General features: G+C 35.4%; 1 protein-coding gene across 1 annotated transcript in view; it reads right to left on the bottom strand.

Annotated features, from left to right (window-relative positions):
* The window catches only part of LOC140168442 (uncharacterized), a 45,252-nt gene that overhangs the window by 10,504 nt on the left and 13,698 nt on the right, over positions 1-21,050 (bottom strand). The window contains exons 8-16 of the mRNA XM_072191834.1: positions 20,674-20,907; positions 15,191-15,424; positions 13,353-13,580; positions 8,923-9,150; positions 8,437-8,664; positions 7,186-7,413; positions 4,984-5,211; positions 4,176-4,418; positions 1,809-2,042 (exon numbers count right to left, since the gene is read on the bottom strand). Of these exons, the coding sequence (XP_072047935.1) occupies positions 1,809-2,042; positions 4,176-4,418; positions 4,984-5,211; positions 7,186-7,413; positions 8,437-8,664; positions 8,923-9,150; positions 13,353-13,580; positions 15,191-15,424; positions 20,674-20,907 (2,085 nt within the window). The remainder of the gene's footprint in view (positions 1-1,808; positions 2,043-4,175; positions 4,419-4,983; positions 5,212-7,185; positions 7,414-8,436; positions 8,665-8,922; positions 9,151-13,352; positions 13,581-15,190; positions 15,425-20,673; positions 20,908-21,050) is intronic.

The raw sequence follows: 21,050 nt of genomic DNA, 5'->3' as shown, positions 1-21,050 counted from the left end.
GCGTGAAAACAGGCATGTTTTACCTGTTTAGGGTATCGTTTTAGCCAAGAGTTAAATTCTTGTTTAGGGTGCTTTTCAAAATTTGATTATCGCGGATGGTGTACAGGCCACAATAGGAGTGACTATAGCTGCTTTATTATATCCCTTCCAAACAGTTCAATTACCCTATTCTAAATCCACCATAGACTATGCAATATAGTCGATTTTTGATAAATAAAAATATGTTATTTAATCATGATGAACGAATTCAGTTGAACTCGAAATTATACTGATATTTATTACATCAAAATACTAGTAAATGGTCATGAAAAAGTTTATGTAATTATATTAGTGACAGTAGCCTAACAGTAGCGTATAGGCCTACATAGGCTTATTGAATGCAACATATTATAATGGCAATTCAATACTGAACAATTCTGATTTTAGAATCTACCAGTTTAATAATCGCGAAAGCCCGAGGCGTGAGCTGAGGGCATAAAAAGCGATCATGCCCGAAATCCTATGAATGAACCCCGTTCATACATACCAAACATTCTTAGCAATTCAATACAGATGAAAATAATAAGGGTTTACAAGTTTAAATAACATTTCCATACCGTTTTGCTTCATAAATTGGGAGAAAATGAGTAGGCCTACTAATTGTAGGAAGCAGCTCGGCTCATGAGGTCAACGGCCTGGAGTCAATGCGTGATACGCGTCACCTTTTGCGCTCCGTGTGAGAAGGGCGCGGTGACATGCGCGTGTACGCAACACTAGCAAATCGTGGATCGTGTTAATTGGGTTCCAACGCTGCGTGACGCAGCTTGTTTATGCCCCGCGTACTGGTCATAAACGGTATTTATGACCAGCAAAAAAGGCCCCTAATCCAATCAGAAACGTCGTTATATCGTGAGTATGTATGAATCAATGGCAATGGCACGTGTCCGGAGGATTAAAACCATAACAGGATCTGGGCGACCAATCACAAGCCATGAAGATGCTTAATAAAAAAGATTAATGTGCATGAAAAATCCGCAAGTCAGGAGAAAATTATTTCGGAAACCATCTTGTAGGCCTATATATTTCTTTAATGTGCATGCATGGTGCGAAAGTCGGAAGTAAAAGGAGGCGGAACGCCGGAAACCTTCTTGTAGGCTTATTCTTTTGCACCAATAGAGCTAAATAGTTAACTAAATACCTTCTGAAGACATAGCATTAGGTGGTTAATAAAAAATATGAATGTGCATGAAAAATCTGCTAGTCAGAAGAAAATTATTTCGGACACCATCTTGTAGGCCTATTAATATTTCTTTAATGTGCATGCATGGTGCGAAAGTCGGAAGTAAAAGGAGGTCGAAAACACATGCTTATTCTTTTGCACCAAAAGAGCTAAATAGTTAACTAAATACCTTCAGAAGACATTAGGTGGTTAATAAAAAATATTAATGTGCATGAAAAATCTGCAAGTCAGAAGAATATTATTTCGGAAAGCATCTTGTAGGCCTATTAAATAATAATTTTTTAATGTGCATGCATCATCGAAAGTTGAGAGAAAAACGATGTAGGCAACCACTTTAAGGGACCAAGAAAGTGTCCTGGTAGTCTAATCTTGCAGCTGTTTATCTTTTTAAGACACAACATTTTATTATTTTAGTCAAAATTCTCGAATTCCATATTTTTTTTGGAGGGGGGGAGGGTGACCGTACTACCGTATTTTTCACGTTTTACCATACAAAATACGGTGAAACCATAGTTGGCATGTCTGCAATATCTGGGGCCTATAACTGCAAGGATTTAATGGGATTTACCGTAAAGGTCAAATAACTCACCTGTAACTGTTTTTATGAACATTTGCATCGTACGTGCCATCAAATGAAGAGTACTTTCACTCTGAATATTGTAACCAATAAGAGTTATGCCATCTTCAAGTACTTCATATTTGTTCCAAGCCATAAGGATAAGTAAATACTGGTCTGTTGGATGAAAACCTTCCCAGGTCTGAATCTTGGCTCTGACATTTTCAATAGTATCAAATGGTTCTACCTCAAGAGTTATTGTTTTTCCTGTAGAAAATAATTCAAAATATGTGCATAAGCATTCCGTTTCATAGTCATAACCTTATGAATACACACACACACATGATGTGTATAATCCAAAATTGTCATGTGACATGTTCTGCGCTCGAACAATATAATTATGTTGATAAATTAATTTTGTCTATGAGCGTGTTTATAGTGAGAAAGAATTATCCGGTCTCTAGTGTTTGATAGCGCATAAGTACTTCAAAAGTTTTTGCAGTATAATCTTTCCATTTACATCCTCTATATAAACACACGCATTAATCATTTATTTATATTGTATGTATTTTAAGATTTATATCATTCATGTATTTGAGGTATATTTATTTTCTTTCACACTTATTATTGATGTTTTTGTATAAATTACTAAATATCATGTTATTTTGTATATATTCTGTAAAAATGTTGTATATATCATTGTATGAGGGCCTGCTTGGAAAGCAGTGCTTGCCACTGAAGTAGTTTAAATCCCTCAATAAAGATTTCACAAATCAAAAAAAAAACCCTCTCTACATTGTCTGTTGATTGATTACTACCATCCCTTTTTTCAATCTGAGTTTCCACTGTAGTATAAAGTTTAATTGTTATTATATTTCTTTGTTAAACAGGCCATTTCGTGCCATTAACCTGTATGTACATAATTATTATTATTATCATGTTATTCCTATTATCAGGATTGTTACTATTGTTATTATATTAGTTATTTATTACCATGATTTATATTATTATCATTATCACTATTATTGCTTCTGCTAATATCATTATTGAATTCCATTTGTACATTGTATTTAATATTGATTGGTGATTGGCAAAATAAGATACGAATGAATGAATATGAATGAATGAATATGTGCACGTTGACTGTATTTGGACATAGCATGATAACATAATGGTGTAATTGGTTGCTGGCTGTAAAAATTCATTCAACCAATTCCTTTAAAAGATCGGGGAGCAGGGATAGATTTAGTAATTTTTTTAGCGGCAGGCCCAGAGCCAGAATTTTTTGTGCTGATTTTGAAAAAGTGGACTTTTTTCCAGGGCATTCTGTGAAAAGTGGACTTGCTTCCCCAAATTTTGACATTTTTTGAACGAAAAAGCTTTAAAAAAAAATCAAATTTTTTGGCTTGCTGCGCTCACAAATTCTTTACTTTTTGGACTTTTTGTATAATTTTTCAAATTTTTTCGGGGGGAGGAGGGGGAGGTTTGTCGCACTGCACGCACCCCCTGGCTACTGGCCTGTTTAGCGGGTTCACTGTCAAACAAGATTGGAACTGTTAAGGTTTCGTCAGGAGTAGCCGGGCCCAAGTACCTAAGAATGCAACATGTAGGCCACCCCTTGCCTACTGATGGCTCTGAAAAGAGCCGTTCACTTAAGGGGTGGGGTATGAGCGTTTGGACAGTATTTATTGTGGGACATTAGAGCACATCAGACATATCGAATTGCATTCTGAATACGAAGAATGTCCTGATGATATCAAATAATTTTGATTTTTTGAAATTCGCAATGTAATACACATTTTATGGCAAATGATTCAAAATTAATATTTTTGATATTTAACAGTACTTTTTAAATCTGATGATTTATACTTAAGGTGTATGTAGGTGGGATGAAAAGCCGACGATCAATTGAAAATTTTGACCTTTTGTATTGAAGATATGGATATTTTTCCCAAAACACCAAAACAATTTAGGTCTTTTGGGGGAAAAAATCCATATCTTCAATATGAAAGGTCAAAATTTGCAATTGATCGTCGGCTTTTCCTCCCAGCTACATACACTTTAAGAATATGTCATTACATTTATCAATTTACTTCGAGGGCTGTTATATATCAAAAATGTGAAAAATATCAAATTTTAATAATTTGTCATAAAATTTGTATTATCGTGAATTTCAAAAAATGAAAATTATTTGATATCAGAAAGATATTCTTCGTATTCAGAATGCAATTTGATATGTCTGATGTAATCTCATGTCCCACAAAAAAATACTGTCGAAACGCTCATTCCAGATCCCGTAAGACTGCTGCTTGTTGCCCCACTGTTGACAAGTGGCGAAAACTCATTTTTAATAAGTACATCCCCCACACACACACAAGATGTTTAACTCATTCACTTTACCTGTAGTATTTTTTATGAAGATCTTCATCGTATGAGTACCACTACCACCTTGAGGGCACACATCAAGCTGAATTGTGCTCTCTTCCTGCATGTGGTAATCTCTGAGTGTTTTGCCATCATCAAGAACTTGTTCATCAAAGATTAATCGTTGCTGGTCTGGTGGAATACCTTCCTTGTCCTGTATCTTTGCTTTGATATTCTCAATAGTATCAGATGGTTCAACCTCAAGGGTGAATGTTTTTCCTGCAACAATTCATATAGTAATAGCTCTATTTATATTAAGCAGTCATTTAACAACATTACCATTACCTGTTATGTCAAAAAAAGCTAAACCTATTTCCAGATTAAGTCATCAATTAATTTTGCACAGCAATTTTCTTTGTTTGCAAAATTTTGTCAGAAGGTTAATATTTTGACCCATTTTATCTGCAGAATAATTTGGTGGCACAATCCGTACAATAAAATCTGCTCTTGTAAACAGTCAACTTTTTAAAAACCAAACTGTCCACATCGCTTTCCCACCATACAATCTCCCCTTGCCATTCACATATTGTTTTGACTTTCCCAAATGACAAAAGAGAAATATTCTTTTTGAGCTCACTGTGCCATTTGCAAGCAATATTGACAAGTTTCATATTGGTACGCCTGGCATGTGATCTTTCTGATGCCGGCTATACCTGCAGCTTGATTCCCTGTGGAGTTGGTACTGCAGGGAGATTATCACACTAAATTTAACAAGCAGTGTTTTACCAGCCTTCTGTGCACTGCAATTCCCAAAACAGGTACCATACAATTTTACTGAACTCACCTATCAAAGTTTTGATGAATATTTGCATCCCACCACGAAGACACAATTCCAACTGAAGGGTGCTTTCTTTCTGAATATTGTAATCACCAAGATTTTTGTCATCTTCAAGTTGTTTATCAGCAAAGAACAGTCGTTGCATGTCTGGTGGAATACCTTCCTTGTCCTGTATCATTGCTTTGACATTTTTAATAGTATCTGGTGGTTCGACCTCGAGTGTTATTATTTTTCCTGCGGAAAATTGTTTAATATTGCACGAATATAATACAGCATGTGTTTCATAATAAGATTCTTATGCATATAAATGACAGATTGGCACAGACAGGGGTAAACAACCTATGTTTCTGAGACTGACGGCTGCGTCCGTCTAGAGATCTGAAGGTCGTGGGTTCGATTCCTATGCCAGCACATTCCCTTGCTTTTTTTTTCAAGTTGGGTTGTGTGCCGGTTGGGATTTGCGTTTATTTGTTGTGTGATGTGCCCTGAGTAATTTAATTTGATGATTTATCTCTACAATTAAAATATATTTTATGAGACATTTTAGGGATTTCCCTTTCTTGCATCAACTTGATCAAAAACAAATTGAATCATTTCTTATTTTGGATCATATGGGAATACCCCTAGAGATTGTAAAGTGAAGATGATGTCACGGGATTCCCCTCAGGAAGTGATGTCAGGGGATTCCCCTCAGGAAATGATGTCATGTGAAAGGTTAATGTTATAATTAAGGCTTGGGAATTTCCAAGATCACTTTTGGCTATTAATATTTGGGATTTCCTACTGCTTGATATAATAAGAAAATGTAAACACAATTATTGACACAGTTGATAGTGTTGATCTGGGCTAGCTAGCTAATATGCTTACAGTCCAATTCCTTCAAAGAAAGGAAATTGCAAACCAGAAATATTTTATGTAGTCAAAGTACTACTATTTGCCATTGTTGTCGGAGAAGATCTAGAATTCGTCAAAGAACATACTTCTTCCAAGAAAGGAATATATATTCTTCTGTCGACTTGCTGAAGTCTGGTGTTTTGATTCAACGCAACTGTCAAAATAAGTGGGGACAACTGTATCGCAGTCCTGCTTCCTGAAGATATTGTGTGAAAGGTGGAAATAGCACCAAGTTTGGAGAAAGCAGCGCAAGGAATTAAATTTGGAGAACTGCGCAAGGAGTTTAGTATTGGAGAACGGCGCAAGGAGTTTAGTATTTGGAGAACTGCGCAAGGAGTTATAAACGTGTTTGGAGAACGACGCAAGGAGTTTAGTACTTGAGAGAAAGTAACACCATTTTTGTATGAGGATTTTATACGCAAGGATTTATAAATGCAAGTGTACAATGGACTTCGCTGATTTTCGCAGGACAAGTGATTAAGGATATATACATCAGCCATCCAGAACATTACAAGAACTCTGTTATCTTCAAGAAGAAGAATGCTGGCTAAGTACCAATAACTTACAACATTATTGTGATTGTGTGATTATTTTATATGTGCATTTTGTTGTCATATATTGTACCAATCCTACATTACTTTCAATTAAAGACTTAGATTTTGTTAGCTTAATCAAACAGTGTATTTGTGTTGTGCATTTGTGTGAGTTCGGGTAAAAGGTGATTTTGGCCTTGAGTCAAGTACGACTCGTAACAGTTGTCATGTTTAATTGTAATACTTTGGGTTGGTAAAATGTTCATTCTTTTTCATGTACCATGAGGGAAAGCAGAAGTGTAAACCTCTTTAAATCTTTAAATACTACAGATAAAATTCAGAGCACTGGGTATACCCACAGTTTACTTGAACTCACATTTCAAGATTCTGCAGAATATTTTCATCCCACCCTGACATTTATTATTCTAATGATGCAAGGAAATATTTGATGTCTTTTTTTTCCAAAACATGGTACAGATCATTCTGTTATGTGCACACTTTCTATAACATGGAGTGAACTATAAATCATTGAAATAAAATCACTGTTTCTTCTCAAAATAAACAAAAACAAACACAAGTGTAAAATGAAGTTTAATACAGCATGCATGTATTTGTGTGGTATCAAATTACAGCTAAAAAGATGCTGCACACGACTCAATCAAATTGTCACATCATATAAGCAGGCATAGATTTATGACAGGCTACATAAGTGAGGACTTTCTTTTTGTGTTATAAATTGCATCTAGCGCTCTATGCACACCTACATTTTAACCAAACTCACCTGTCAAAGTTTTGATGAATATTTGCATCCCACCACGAAGACACAATTCCAACTGAAGGGTGCTTTCTTTCTGAATATTGTAATCAATAAGAGTTCTGCCATCTTCAAGTTGATCACCAGCAAAGAAAAGTTGTTGCATGTCAGGTGGAATACCTTCCTTGTCCTGTATCATTGCTTTGACATTTTCAATAGTATCTGATGGTTCGACCTCAAGTATAATTATTTTTCCTGCATAATAATAATTGATGTTACATGATTATCTACAGTATGTGTTTTATAGTAAGATTCTTATGCATAAAGGCCAGATTGGGACAGACAGGGGTAAACAACCATGATTCTGAATTTGAGACTGATGGCTTAAATCCCCTCCATGGTTTCAATTACCCAAAACATGTACCATGAGGGAAAGTAGAAGTGTGAACCTTTTATGCTGGTTTCATACTTTCTGCCGCTTGCCAGGTGACGCTTCATCATGCCGCTTGCAATTGTCTGCAAGCGGAGCGGCACACCGCTGAGCAGCAGTGGCATGACTCTGAAAGCCACTCTTGCTGCTCAGCACTGTTCCAAAATCAGATTTTGTTCTCATACGTCAGAGTGGCACCGCTCAGAGTTGATTTGAATTCAACTCCCAACGGTGCTGCCGCCGTAGCAAAGCGGTGGAGTGATCGATATATCGGCTTGCCGCTGGTCACTGCTAGCATTTCTAGTGCGATTGCGCAGTGAAGTAAAATCATCTTCAGAGCGGCAAAGTAGCAGGGAAGTATGAAATTAGATCTTTAAATACTACATATTGAATTCAGAGCACTGGGTATACCCACAGTTTACCTGAATGTCAAGATTCTGCAGAATATTTGCATCCCACCATGACATTCTAATGATGCAAGGAAATATTTGATGTCTTAATTATTTTTTAACATGGTACAGATCATTCTGGGATACTCTATGTGCATGCTTCCTATAACATGAAAGTGAACTATAAATCATTGAAATAAAATCTCTGTTTCTTCTCAAAATAAACAAAAACAAACAAAGTGTAAAATGAAGTTTAATACAGCATGCATATATTTGTGTGGTATCAAATTACAGCTAAAAAGATGCTGCACATGACTCAATCAAATTGTCACACCATAAGCAGTCATAGATTTATGACAGTTTACATAAGTGAGGACTTTCTTTTTGTGTTATGTTTATCTAGATGGAATTAAATTGCAGCTAGAGTTCTATGCACACCTTTAGTTTAACCAAACTCACCTGTCAAAGTTTTGATGAATATTTGCATCCCACCACGAAGACACAATTCCAACTGAAGGGTACTTTCTTTCTGAATATTGTAATCACTAAGACTTTTGTCATCTTCAAGTTGATCACTAGCAAAGGTAAGTCGTTGCATGTCTGGTGGAATACCTTCCTTGTCCTGTATCATTGCTTTGACATTTTCAATAGTATCTGATGGTACGATCTCAAGTGCAATTATTTTTCCTGCGTAAAAATAATTAATATTGCATGAATATTTACAGCATGTGTTTTATAGTAAGATTCTTATGCATAAAGGCCAGATTGGCACAGGCAGGGATAAACAACCTATGTTTCTGACACAATCAAATTGTCACACCATAAGCAGTCATAGATTTATGACAGTTTACATAAGTGAGGACTTTCTTTTTGTGTTGTATTTATCTAGATGGAATTAAATTGCATCTGGAGCTCTATGCACACCTTTAGTTTAACCAAACTAACCTGTCAAAGTTTTGATGAATATTTGCATCCCACCACGACGGCGCAGCACCAAGTGAAGGGTGCTCTCTTTCTGAATGTTATAATCACTAAGAGTTCTGCCATCTTCAAGTTGTTTGCCAGCAAAGATAAGTCGTTGCTGGTCTGGTGGAATGCCTTCCTTGTCCTGTATCTTGGCTTTGACATTTTCAATAAGATCTGATGGTTCGACCTCAAGTGTTATTATTTTTCCTGCATCAAAATAATTAACATTGCATGAATATAATACAGCATGTGTTTCATAATAAGATTCTTATGCATAAAGGACAGATTGGCACAGACAGGGGTAAAAACAACCTTATGTTTCTGAATGTGAGACTGACGGTTGTGTTCAATTACCCAAAATATGTATCATGATCGGGAAAGCAGAACTGTCAACCTCTTTGATCTTTAAATACTACATTCAGAGCTCCCTGTACACAAAGTTCGAACTCACATATCAAGGTTTTGCAGAATATTTGCATCAAACAACATTTATCATTCTAACTCATCAGCTGCCGGTATTGCCATATTCTTTCAACACATATATTTAAATGCTTAACGAAATGTTTTTAAATTGATCGAAAATAAACTGATATATCAACTGTTTGAGAATATAATCATATCAAAAGAATAATACACCACCACATCAACCAGTGTAGTCTATTTTCATTATTAGGAATAAAATCAATTCATCTCAATAGATGCGATCTTATTGTCCCTGAGTTTTATTCTATACAGACCATTGAAAGACAGCGAACTTCAACAATACAGTGACATATAGGTTTAGCATAAGAAAATCATAGCTGCATCGCTGAGCTATTTGACTGGTTTTTAGCCAATGATTGGTTTTAACCAATCGCTCACCGATAGCGGAGTACAAGTATAAACTTATTTGGTAATGATTTGATGCAGGCCTTGAAATAAGCCAGAATTTGGGCCCTTGATTTTAAATGTTTGAGGGCCCTCATAAATTTTTGTGGGCCTGAATTTGGGCCATTGGTTTTAACCTATGAAACCCACAAAAAAGTGAGCAAATTGCCACAAGTTTTGCAGGGCATTTGGGCCTGCCAGATATGTCTTTTGTGGGCCCTCACTGATTTTTTGGGGCCGAGGGCCCTTCTTATTTCGTGCCCTGATTTGATGCCTATACAAAATAATTCTTTACCTGACATGGACGATGTGTACCATTTATGACTATGAAATTTTGGTTTATCCTTAGTGTAAGAGAGCACGAAATGCTAATTAATAGGGTTAGGGTTAGGAATTATGGTTAGGTTTAGGGTAGGATTAGGGTTATGATTAGAGTTGGGATTTATTTGGTATTCTCTTACACAAAGGATACACCAAAATTTTGACACTGAAAACCATTTTCAGCGTTACTCTGGGAATTTCACATTTCGGTGTGATTATATAGCATCATTTCAGTGGGATTAATGAATGACCGTTCATTTTCAAAAGTTTTGCGGTTGATTTTTTAGTGTGATTAGACATAACAAAAGAACTCATTTCAGTGCTATTTCAGTGGTATTATTTAGTGTATATTTTTCAGCATTAGGCAAAAAAAAAAATGTTTGGTTGCCCTTCCAAGACAACAATTTGGAGGGTCGGTAGGTCGATCCTTTTTTTTTTTTTTTATGGGCTCTTCCTTGATTTTTCCTCCATTTTGAAAATGCAAGCATTGACAAATGCTTGATCATTTTATGGTAAAAAATAGTGCGATTTTGGAGTGAATTTAAATGGAAATACTGCCTGTTTTCATCAAATATGCATTTAATAAATAAAATGAGTGAATATCAAGTATAAAATGTCCTTGATACTGTCCAAATTTAAGGTTTCTTCTAAAAAAGTGATTGGAAAAAAAAAAACTCGACCCAAGATTTCTAATTTTTTGGGTCGGTCGCTGAGGGCAACCAAACATTTTTTTTTCGGCCTTACTATGCAATTTCAGTGTGATTTTCAGTCTCAATATGTCATAGTGAATACACAAATCTAATTTCCATGCACCATGCTATTAAATAGGCTTCTGAATTTTACGAATTGATGGTCGCGCTTTACATCATTGAACATCAAAAGGGAAGCTTTTCTTAGTGTCAAAAAATTACACAGAATTTCTGGGGCATTTGTGTATAGGCCTAATATGAATGCAATGTTGTTAATTGATCACTCATGTCTGACATCTTAAAAAGTGGAGTTTAAAACCTGCATATGTGATGCGATCAAGCAAAATCAGTTGGAACTCGGAAATATTAAATTTTCAGTTTCTTATAGGATAGTATAAAGCATTTACAAAGCTGCATTTTGCAGATAACCGCATTGAAATTGAACAACCAGTTCCAAAGATAGAAGCAGTTAAAGAGTTGCCAAAACAATAGTAAACAAAAGGAAATATTTCCTTTCTTTGGCTATATCTCAAAATCAATATTTCCGAGTTCCGACTGAATTTGCTTGATCGCATCACATATGTGTCAAATTGTATTATTTGAGTTTGGGCCTGTGCAAATTGATATGCGGGCCTATGGAATTTTAACCAATGGGCCCAAATCGCTTATTGTAAAGCACTTTAATTTCAAACAAGCTTTATTTTGCGAATTGCAAATTGCTGATGTTTTAACAGGCCCCACAAGTCAACGTCCACGCCTGGGAAAGAATTATTTCTATAGGCATCAAAGCATGCGTCTTTATAAACTCCCCGCCGGCTGCCGAGAGTAACCTCTATTACTAAGTTAGTTTATACTTGCACTCCATGCTTGGTGAGCGATTGGTTTCAAACCAATCATTGGCTAAAAGCCAATTATGTGAATCGCTAATAGCTCAGCGATTCCGCTAGGAGTTTTCTTTCTAAATAAACAACCTAAATCTATTCAAACGTATTGTTGAAGGTCAAGTCTTTCAATGGTCTGTATAGAATAGTAAACTCGGGGACAAAGAGATCACGCCCCTTGGTTGCATATAAACACCTCAAATAAAGAAAGTCCGCAGTCATGTAACCCGTCCTACACCAAACCCTAATCTTGTTATGACAATTTGATTGATAAGGTCGTGTGCAGAATCTTGTTAGCTGCAATTTGGTACCAAATTTGCTACCGAAATCTCTAAATTCATAGAGATTGATAGCAGTATATGAAATTTGGTGCATTTTCAAAAGTTGCAAATTAAAAACAGACCACGCGAACCTGTAGAGGTGAATGGCAGAGCACGACCATTGACATATTGACATAGCCCGAAACAACCGCTAGGTCATATCGATCGCATCGTGCTCTAGTATTCATCAGTAAATCACTGTAGCAATCCATGCGTTTTAAATTGACAATTGAATAAAGCGCGCATTTGGGATAGTCGACAGGGGCCCATCGTGGGCAAGCAAGGTTGACCATATTGCCACGCTAAGCCATTTCGACCGCGTGCTTCGCTTTTGATTTGCAACTTTCGAAAATGCACCAAATGCCATAAACTGGTATCAACCTTTGTCACTTTTGAGTGTTTGGTAGCAAATTGGGTATCAAATTGGAGCTAACAAGATTCTGCATACGACCGTATCAATCAAATTGTCATAATAAGATCAGGTTTTGGTGTAGGATGGGTTGTATGACTGCGGACTTTCTTTATTTGAGCAGTTTATAATTAGATGAATTGATTTTATTCCTATGAAAATAGACTACATGTCGTGCTATGATAGTGCACATGGTGTATGATTCTTTTGATGTGATCATATCTCAAACCCTGTAATATATACCATTATTTTTTTCTTTTGGAACCATCGATTTGAAGACTTGCAGTTGAATATTAGTGTTGTAACAATGTGATAAGCGTTATTGTGCGAATTGAATTTCTGCTATGCATCTTGCAAACAAAAACTGGCAAAATGAAGGTCCAATTTAAGCTATTTAGTGCATCATTTTTACACTTTCTTTAAGCATGTTAAGGGACTAGAATAGAGATTTGGTTATATATGTTCACCCAGACATGTTACACACAGCACATTATGGGTTAAAGTGGGGGGGCCAGGCCCCCCTGGTCAAAAAAGTGGAGGGGCCATGGCCCCTGCCCCTCCCCCCGGTTCCGCCGCCGATGTTTTAACAGTATTAACAGTGAACACTGACAAATTATTTACTACAACTTATTTACTACAAATTAATGCTTTGAATAGCATGCCAGCCATAGGCCAAGTCATTTCATGACAGAGATATTTTCTCAAAATGTCAAGAACCACTGAACCAATCCTGGGATTGTTTGTACTTATTTTGATGCATTTTTATGCTGATTCCAAATATGGTCATGAAAATGTACAATTCGGAAATTTGAATTTGATAAAAAAATTGAAACTTGTCATCTGCAGTCGACACCCGCTTGGAACTCTACTGCTCTAGAGTTAAATTCAAATCTCTGGGTACACACAGTTTGCCTGTACTCACCTGTCAAAGTTTTGATGAATATTTGCATCCCACCACGAAGGTTCAAAACCAAATGAATGGTGCTCTCTTTCAGAATATTGTAATCACTAAGAGTTCTGCCATCTTCAAGTTGTTTACCAGCAAAGACTAGTCGCTGTTGATCTGGTGGAATACCTTCCTTGTCCTGTATCTTGGCTCTGACATTCTCAATGGTATCGGATGATTCAACCTCAAGAACTATTGTTCCTCCTGTAGAAATAATTGAAGAAAAGAAACAAATTATATACTTGTAAGCATTTCTTTCAAACAGGATTCTTATTAAAAAGGTTTTGAGAATATCAGTTCTGCATGAATTAAGGTACTTGCGACTGTCACGAGATTGAACACAATGGAGATCAATATTTGATTTAATATATTCTTGTATCACATTCAATATGTACAGAATAAAGGTATTGTTTTTAGCCGCTGTCGTGCATCTACATGTATCGTCTCATATAACACAGGACACATCATTATTTTAAGTAAAACAAGGAGTTGTTTTACACCAAAAATAATGATGTCGCCCATGTTATATGAGACGATAGATGCATAAGAGCGAATAAAAACAATACCTTTATTCTCATTCTTAAACACTTCAAATAAAAAATATCATAAGCAAACCAAATTTTAATAAAATGAAATCCTACATTCAACAAGGAATTACCTAGGGCTTAGAATCGATCAGTCCCTTTGTTGCTATGCACCTCCGATTGGTTCACATTTAACGAGTAAACATATTGCGTCAATGTGCACATGCTGAATTATGTAATATGATCGTGTCATATCACATGGCTAAGAGCCAATAAGATTGTAGGAACGTTCTCAAGTGTTTAAGAATATATAATGATTCTAAGAACATTTTGATTGATATTGCTTTGAATACATCAGCAGACGGGTACCCATCTTGAAGGACTTCACATGAACAAACAGGCGGGATAATAGAATGGGGCAGCCAGGAGTTTGCTCTGGGCAATTCCCAGTTGGTCCAATCCTTCCTCCTTCCTTCCTTCCATATACATGCTTACCTCAAATTAATGGTTGAGTATCAACGCACAGGCTTTACGTGCACAGTTAACCTATGCACGATCCTGGAACCTAGGATTGATTGCAGATATCAGAACCGGGATGGTCCCCCTTCTCTTTTCGAATAGCTCTGACACTTAACGTGCACAGGGTTTGACTCTTCCTGTACACAGGACCAACGGCTTTACGTGACTTCCGAATCACGGACGAAGCACATACACTACCAGTACCTATATCTGCACGTGATAAGCAGTGTATGGGGGCGAGAAGAAATTCTTCAATTAAATTCTGAAATTAAATTTCTGAACTGAATTGAAGGATTCCTGACCATACAGGAACTTTTTGGGAGGGTAGAGAATTTTCACCTAAGGCAAGCCCAAGGCTCGAACCCTCGTCGATCGTATCTCCCGGCTGGCAGCGCAACGCCTTAACCACTCGGCCATCTCGCCATTAGTCCAATCCCATTTGGTCTAAATCCCACTTGGTGCAGTCCAAGTTAGTCCAATCTCACTTAGTCCATGTCCTTGTTAGGCCATGTCCCACTTTGGTCATTCCCATGTTGGTCATTCCCACTTTGGTGATTCCCACTTTGGTGATTCCCACTAGGGGAAAAGCAGAAATTTTAATTTAATCAAGGAAACCAGTTATCAGTAGAATGGCCAAGAGAGCTGGGCAGATGTAAGATGATGTAAGATCTTCTTTGGAATTCAACTCTAGTACATGATGCATACTCAATCTATATGTCAATTAAATTCACAACTCTGGGTAGTAAGTACAAGCAGTTTTACTCAACTTACCTGTCAAGGTTTTGCAGAATATTTGCATCCCAAGGCGCAATACCAAATGAATGGTGCTCTCTTTCAGAATATTATAATCACTAAGGGTTCTGTCATCTTCAAGTTGTTCATTCACTTTACCAGCAATAAAGATTAGCCTTTGCTGATATGGTGGAATACCTTCCCTGATCGCAATTTTGGCTTTGACATTTTTTATAGTATATGATGGTTCAACTGTTAGTGTTATTCTTTTTCCTGCAATAAAAAATTCAAATTACACAATTTGTAAGCATATGTTTCATAATACCAAGACCATCCAGCATTAAGCCTGTGAGAAACTTATCAGGAATGATTGAGATCAATATTCTAATGATTTATGGATTAGGGTTAGTGTTAGCATTAGCATTAGGGTTAAAAAGGAAAATATGAAACTTATTATACACAATATAAGAATAATGCCTAGATTTAAATTAGTCTTTACATTTGTATGTTTGATTGTTCTATAGAATAGAAATTACTGTACAGATCCATATTTGGAACTTTTTAATTGAATGAATATGGAATTCTTAAATATCAATGGCAGTAAGGTTGAATTAAAGGATTAGCATTGAGGTCCATTTCATCTTTGAAAACAAAAACATCTTTCCTTAAGGTGGTATTGGATGCATTTTCTAGAAATAAGGAAATGCTTTGAGCATGTTTTAAACAGATTAATTGAGTAGGGTAAAGTACACTGATCAATATGCCTTTTGTTTGAAGCAAATCGGACATACGGTTTCTATACTACATCAAATTATATTTTCTTTGTATCTTATTGTTTTTATCAATAATCAATATAGTTAATGAGCTAAAAGGACTGTAAAGGCTCATTAACGCGGCTGTGTACTCTAGCCATTGTTTCTTTCTCAAAATTGAGTTTTTATGATATGTTTCTACCTTGTTATGTTTTTTATAAATACAAGGAATGAAAATCCAGATTTGTGAACTCCAACTGCAATATTTTAAGGATTTTATTTCACTATTGCACTCGTGTTTGAAATTGAAAAGGAAAGAAAATCTTTGTTGTACCAGCAAGGTACACGCAGCGCAACAACTCATCGCGTTGCGATCGCGCAATTTGTTAACGCACAAATACGCGGACGCGACACGCCGACGCTTATCTGCATGCGTGGCGCATCTTATGGAAACACCACGGAAGCACTGATTTCACAAAAACCTAGTGGTCAAATGGCTCCGCTTTTAGCTGATAAAATGTGGGTTTTTTCAAGTTCTTTCCCGATTTAAATATCAAGTTATGAATGGATTTCGCTCAAACTTCTCAAGGGGCTGTGGATTTACCCGATGTTCACGTAATATAAGTTTCAAAAACGAAAACTGTCGCATTCTCCTGTGAGATTCGATGAAAGTGCAAAATGTGACCACTTTAAACTTCATCGGCCATTATTTCAATGTTCATTTTCTCGGTAAAATGACGATTTAGGTACACGATAACTCAATAAATACAGCATCTATAGGTAAGCAAATAATGATCATCGTAAAAAGCATGATCGACTCAAGAAACGGTTTTCTCATTTTTTTATATTTTGGTCTATTTCCGATTTGGGGCATCATTTTGTGCAAATAGGCGTTTTGAATTTTAAAAAGTTCATTTTGATGCCTTATATGGTCAATATCTCAAAAAATAAGGCCAATATCAAAAAAATAAAAACCGTTTTTGGAATGGAGCCTCAAGATTGAGCTAAAAACAAAATAAAATATTTTGGAAAGAGTGTTTTTTGTTATGATGTACCTAACAAATATTGCCAAAACTCACTTTTTGTGATTTTCTTCAAAATTGTTGTGTTTACCCCAAATCTGTATTTATATTAAGATTTATTGATGTCTTGCCTTCATAAAAATGTATACTTTTATATGTTTTATGCGAATAATTACAAAGTTATTGCACTTTTACTACATGCATGTCTGAGAGTACACAGCCACCTTAATATGTAATTTTTGCCAATATTTTGCTAAAAATCAATGCATAAATGTTCATGGTACTTTTATTTTGCATACTTTTGCCCTGAAACTTGGTCAAAGTGTTTCTAATATGTTCTAATGTATTATATAGTGAAGCCGCCCCCTCATTTGCATATTTGCATAATTAATGAGCTAATTTGCATAAATGCTAATTAATTATGCAAATTAGGGCGGCTAGCTCATTAATTATGCATAAATTATCTGGAAGTCATTAGGAACACTTTGACCAAGTTTGAAACCAATATTCTGTTAAATAAAAATGGTATGAACATTTATGCATTGGATTTTAGCAAAATATTGGCAAAAATTACATATTAATGAGCACTTTCAAGTCATATTAGCTCATTAACTGTATTGATTATTATTATTGATAAAAACAATACAATACAAAGACATTTAAAATGTATGTATTATGAAAACCGTATGTCCGATTAGCTTCAAACAAAAGGCATATGGATCAGTGTTCTCTGCCCTACTCAATTAATATGTTTAAAACATAAATAGAGCACTTCCAAAATGGGTCCAGAACCACCTTAAGGTGGCTGTATCGGCTACGGTGTCATGCTCAGAATTCCTTGAAAAAGATATAGGATGTGTGTATTGATGAGAAAACCTTACTTGCCAAGTTTTAATTTTTTCCAACAAAGCGTTTTTGAGTTACGCAATTTTTTGTCATCTCAAATTCCCATTGAATTACTACAGGGAAGGGCTTTTGGCACTTTGCCAATTTCTCAAAATAGCAACATTTTTGAAAACAAAGATTTTATTTAAACTGATTTTTCTCTCCTTTATAGCAGTTGTATATAAAAGTTTTAAGTTTCATTTTGGTGCCAATATATCACAGAATAATACAAACCAAGTTTATTTTCTGACTTAGTGTTACTTAAAGGAGGATTTCGTGATCCTAGCATCCTCTTTTTATGACATTTTTCAGTAGATATCCACGAAAAAAGCTTATTTCCAAAATTTCAGTAGATTCCGATTTTGCGTTATGCGAGTTATGCATGATTATGTGTATTACACTGCTCCATAGACAATGTGTTGTAATTTCGTTCTGGTGCACCAGAACGAAATTCAAATTTAGCGATATTTTTGCTAAACGAATTAATCTGCAAGAAATATTTGGTACATAAACATTATGTAGCCAGAGGTATCCAGTGGTGTAAAAATCTCAACTTTTTTGGGAAAAGTGGGGGATGAGGCTGTGGATCACGAAATGCCCCTTTAAGTACCAGTATATATTTAACAGGAATGTTGGTACTTTTTTATGATTTTTGATTTTTCTAGAAACACTAAATTACCTAAATTCTAGGATTTTTTTAGCCAACAGGGAAGGGTGCTATGGTTACCAAACTTTCAGGGATGGTAAATAAGATTAATATCTAAATTCTCTCGTCAGTTTTTTCCAATTAAGTGTTTCTATTTTAAGCTACAGTGTTTTGAACATTCCCTAAAATTAAAAATGGAAAAAATAATTTTTTTCAAAAAGTAAACACTTTATCCAAAAAAACTGACAAGAGAATTTAGATATTAAGCTTATTTACTATCCCTGAAAGTTTGGTAACCATAGCTCTTTCCTAAGTGGGCAAAAAAATCAAAAACTGTCAAAATTAAGGGAATTTTCAAAAAATAAAGAAAAACATAAGAATTGTTATAATTCTTATAAGACTCTTAAAATAGGTGGGGAAAATACTTTTCTTTGTTATGTTAAAGATTTAAATGAATAGACCTGATTGATCAGACACAGGAGCTATTTTTCTGCAAGGATGTTGTATCCGAGGCAGCTACCTTAAATCAAACAATTTAGAGCTGTCTTATGTTCCCATATATCGCTCATTCTACAAAATCCGGTGCCAATCCACTAAAAAAATTGAAAAAATAAAAGTTGTTCAAAAAAACCTGCTTTTTGTGTTTTTTTAAAGTAAATGTATCACTACTTTCAGATGTAAAAAATTGCCAACACCACTTGCATATTTTTCTTTCAGGATGTCATGATGTTTTTTAACATTAAAACTCAATGTAATGTTAGCTACGTTACCGACTATAAAATGGGCTGTTTTTACTCAATCCAAGGTCATAAAAAGCAAATTAAAGATCACTTGAGTGAAATGTAAAACAGATTTCACCATTTCATAGAAGTTTTGAAGATGCATAAATGAGTGTGTAACGTAGCTCACAGTAACGTAGTTCACTGGTTTTTAATGTTTTTAATGTGATTTTGCGAACGTTAGAACGTTATGTCGGTTAATTCTAATATAAATGGGGTTCGACCACTGGTAGCTTTCACATATTATTAGGAAGTACATGTAATACAAGTGCATACTATAGAATTCTGGTAACGTAGCTCACCAATCTTAACATGGTCGGTCGAAATTTCAATGTTTACAACATTTCTATGCCAAAATGCTACAGCATCACGATTTTTACTGTGATTTTTAAAAACCTATGAGTGTTTCCTTTCAAAAACCGCAAATTACATTGATACCTCTGTTTTACTTCTTTCCAATATCATATCATCAAAAAGGGGTAACGTAGCTCACAGCGTTTTGGTGGAAAGTGCAATTTATTTTAGAATTACACAAAGACATTTTAATCACTAAAAAATAATGTTGATAAACAATATGATGGTGCGTTATCTAATTAAAAACAACAAATATGTAAAGAAATCGCATTTATTCAAAGAAAATATTTAGGGTTAGATGTGACACTTGAGCTGTGGAAACGCATTTTTAGCGATTTTTGAGCCTTTGCAAGGGTTAATCAGGCTGAAGAAAGCATTTAAAGTATGGAAAACTATATATGTCCGTGTAGATCTCGTTGAGTTCTACCAGAAAAACAACATATTTGATGCCCTAAATGCTCGACAAAGTTTTTGTGGACCAAAGAATGGAAAAAAGGCTATTGGCACCGGATTTTGTAGAATGAGCGATATGTGACCTGCTCCCACAAAACCAGACATAAGTCACTAATTTTGAAAATTGAGTTTTTGATGTCATCATTTAGTATCAGTCTTCAGCTTTCATTTAATACAAAAATTATGTTTCTGGGACATGTGGTCCTCATTCTACGGTCTTTCAAAGGGAAGGGGGGAAGCGACACAAAAAGAAAAGGCAAATGCAAGAAAAATGGCTTTAAAATTGTAAAATGACATGTTAAAGGAATTGGTTTGGCTCAGAAAATGCTAGATTTGGGTGCTTTAGACATAAAAGAATATTTTATTTTCAATGGTAGGTTAAAATAAACATATTAAGGAATCAAAAAATAATAAAAACTGAAAAACAAAATTTGCAAGGTTTTTCACCCCTTTGACTCGCTGTATCTCGAAATGACTGAGTGCGACTTATGGCAGGTTTCATCAGAGCAGGTCACATATTTGTTTTCTTTTTCTGGCATTAGCAGTAAAGCAGTTTCATTGCATGACTATCACCGTTGTACTTATTCACAAAATATACAATTTGAAAACCAAGAAAGGCCTGCTCATTTACCTGTTAGTGTTTTGATGAATATACTCATCATATCATCACCACGAGGGCACACATCAAGACCAATTTCGCCAAATACTTTAATGTTGTAATCGCTAAGAGTTCTGCCATCTTCAAGTTCTTTACCATAAAAGAAAAGCTGTTGCTGGTCTGGTGGAATACCTTCCTTGTCCAGTATCTTGGCTTTGACATTCTCAATAGTATCGGATGGCTCACCTTCAAGGGTAATAACTCTTCCTAAACAAAATGAATATGATTTTACAACATTAAACATTAGTAATTAAAAAACAACAAAACAAATTCTGAAAAGTGGACATTTTTCGTAAATAATTTGCTTACATGCAAAAAGTGTGCAAGTGGCCATACCCGCCCCTCACCCC

This window comes from Amphiura filiformis, chromosome 13 (genome assembly GCF_039555335.1).
Source record: "Amphiura filiformis chromosome 13, Afil_fr2py, whole genome shotgun sequence".
NCBI lineage: Eukaryota > Metazoa > Echinodermata > Ophiuroidea > Amphilepidida > Amphiuridae > Amphiura > Amphiura filiformis.
This window is presented reverse-complemented; position numbering and strand designations above follow the sequence as displayed.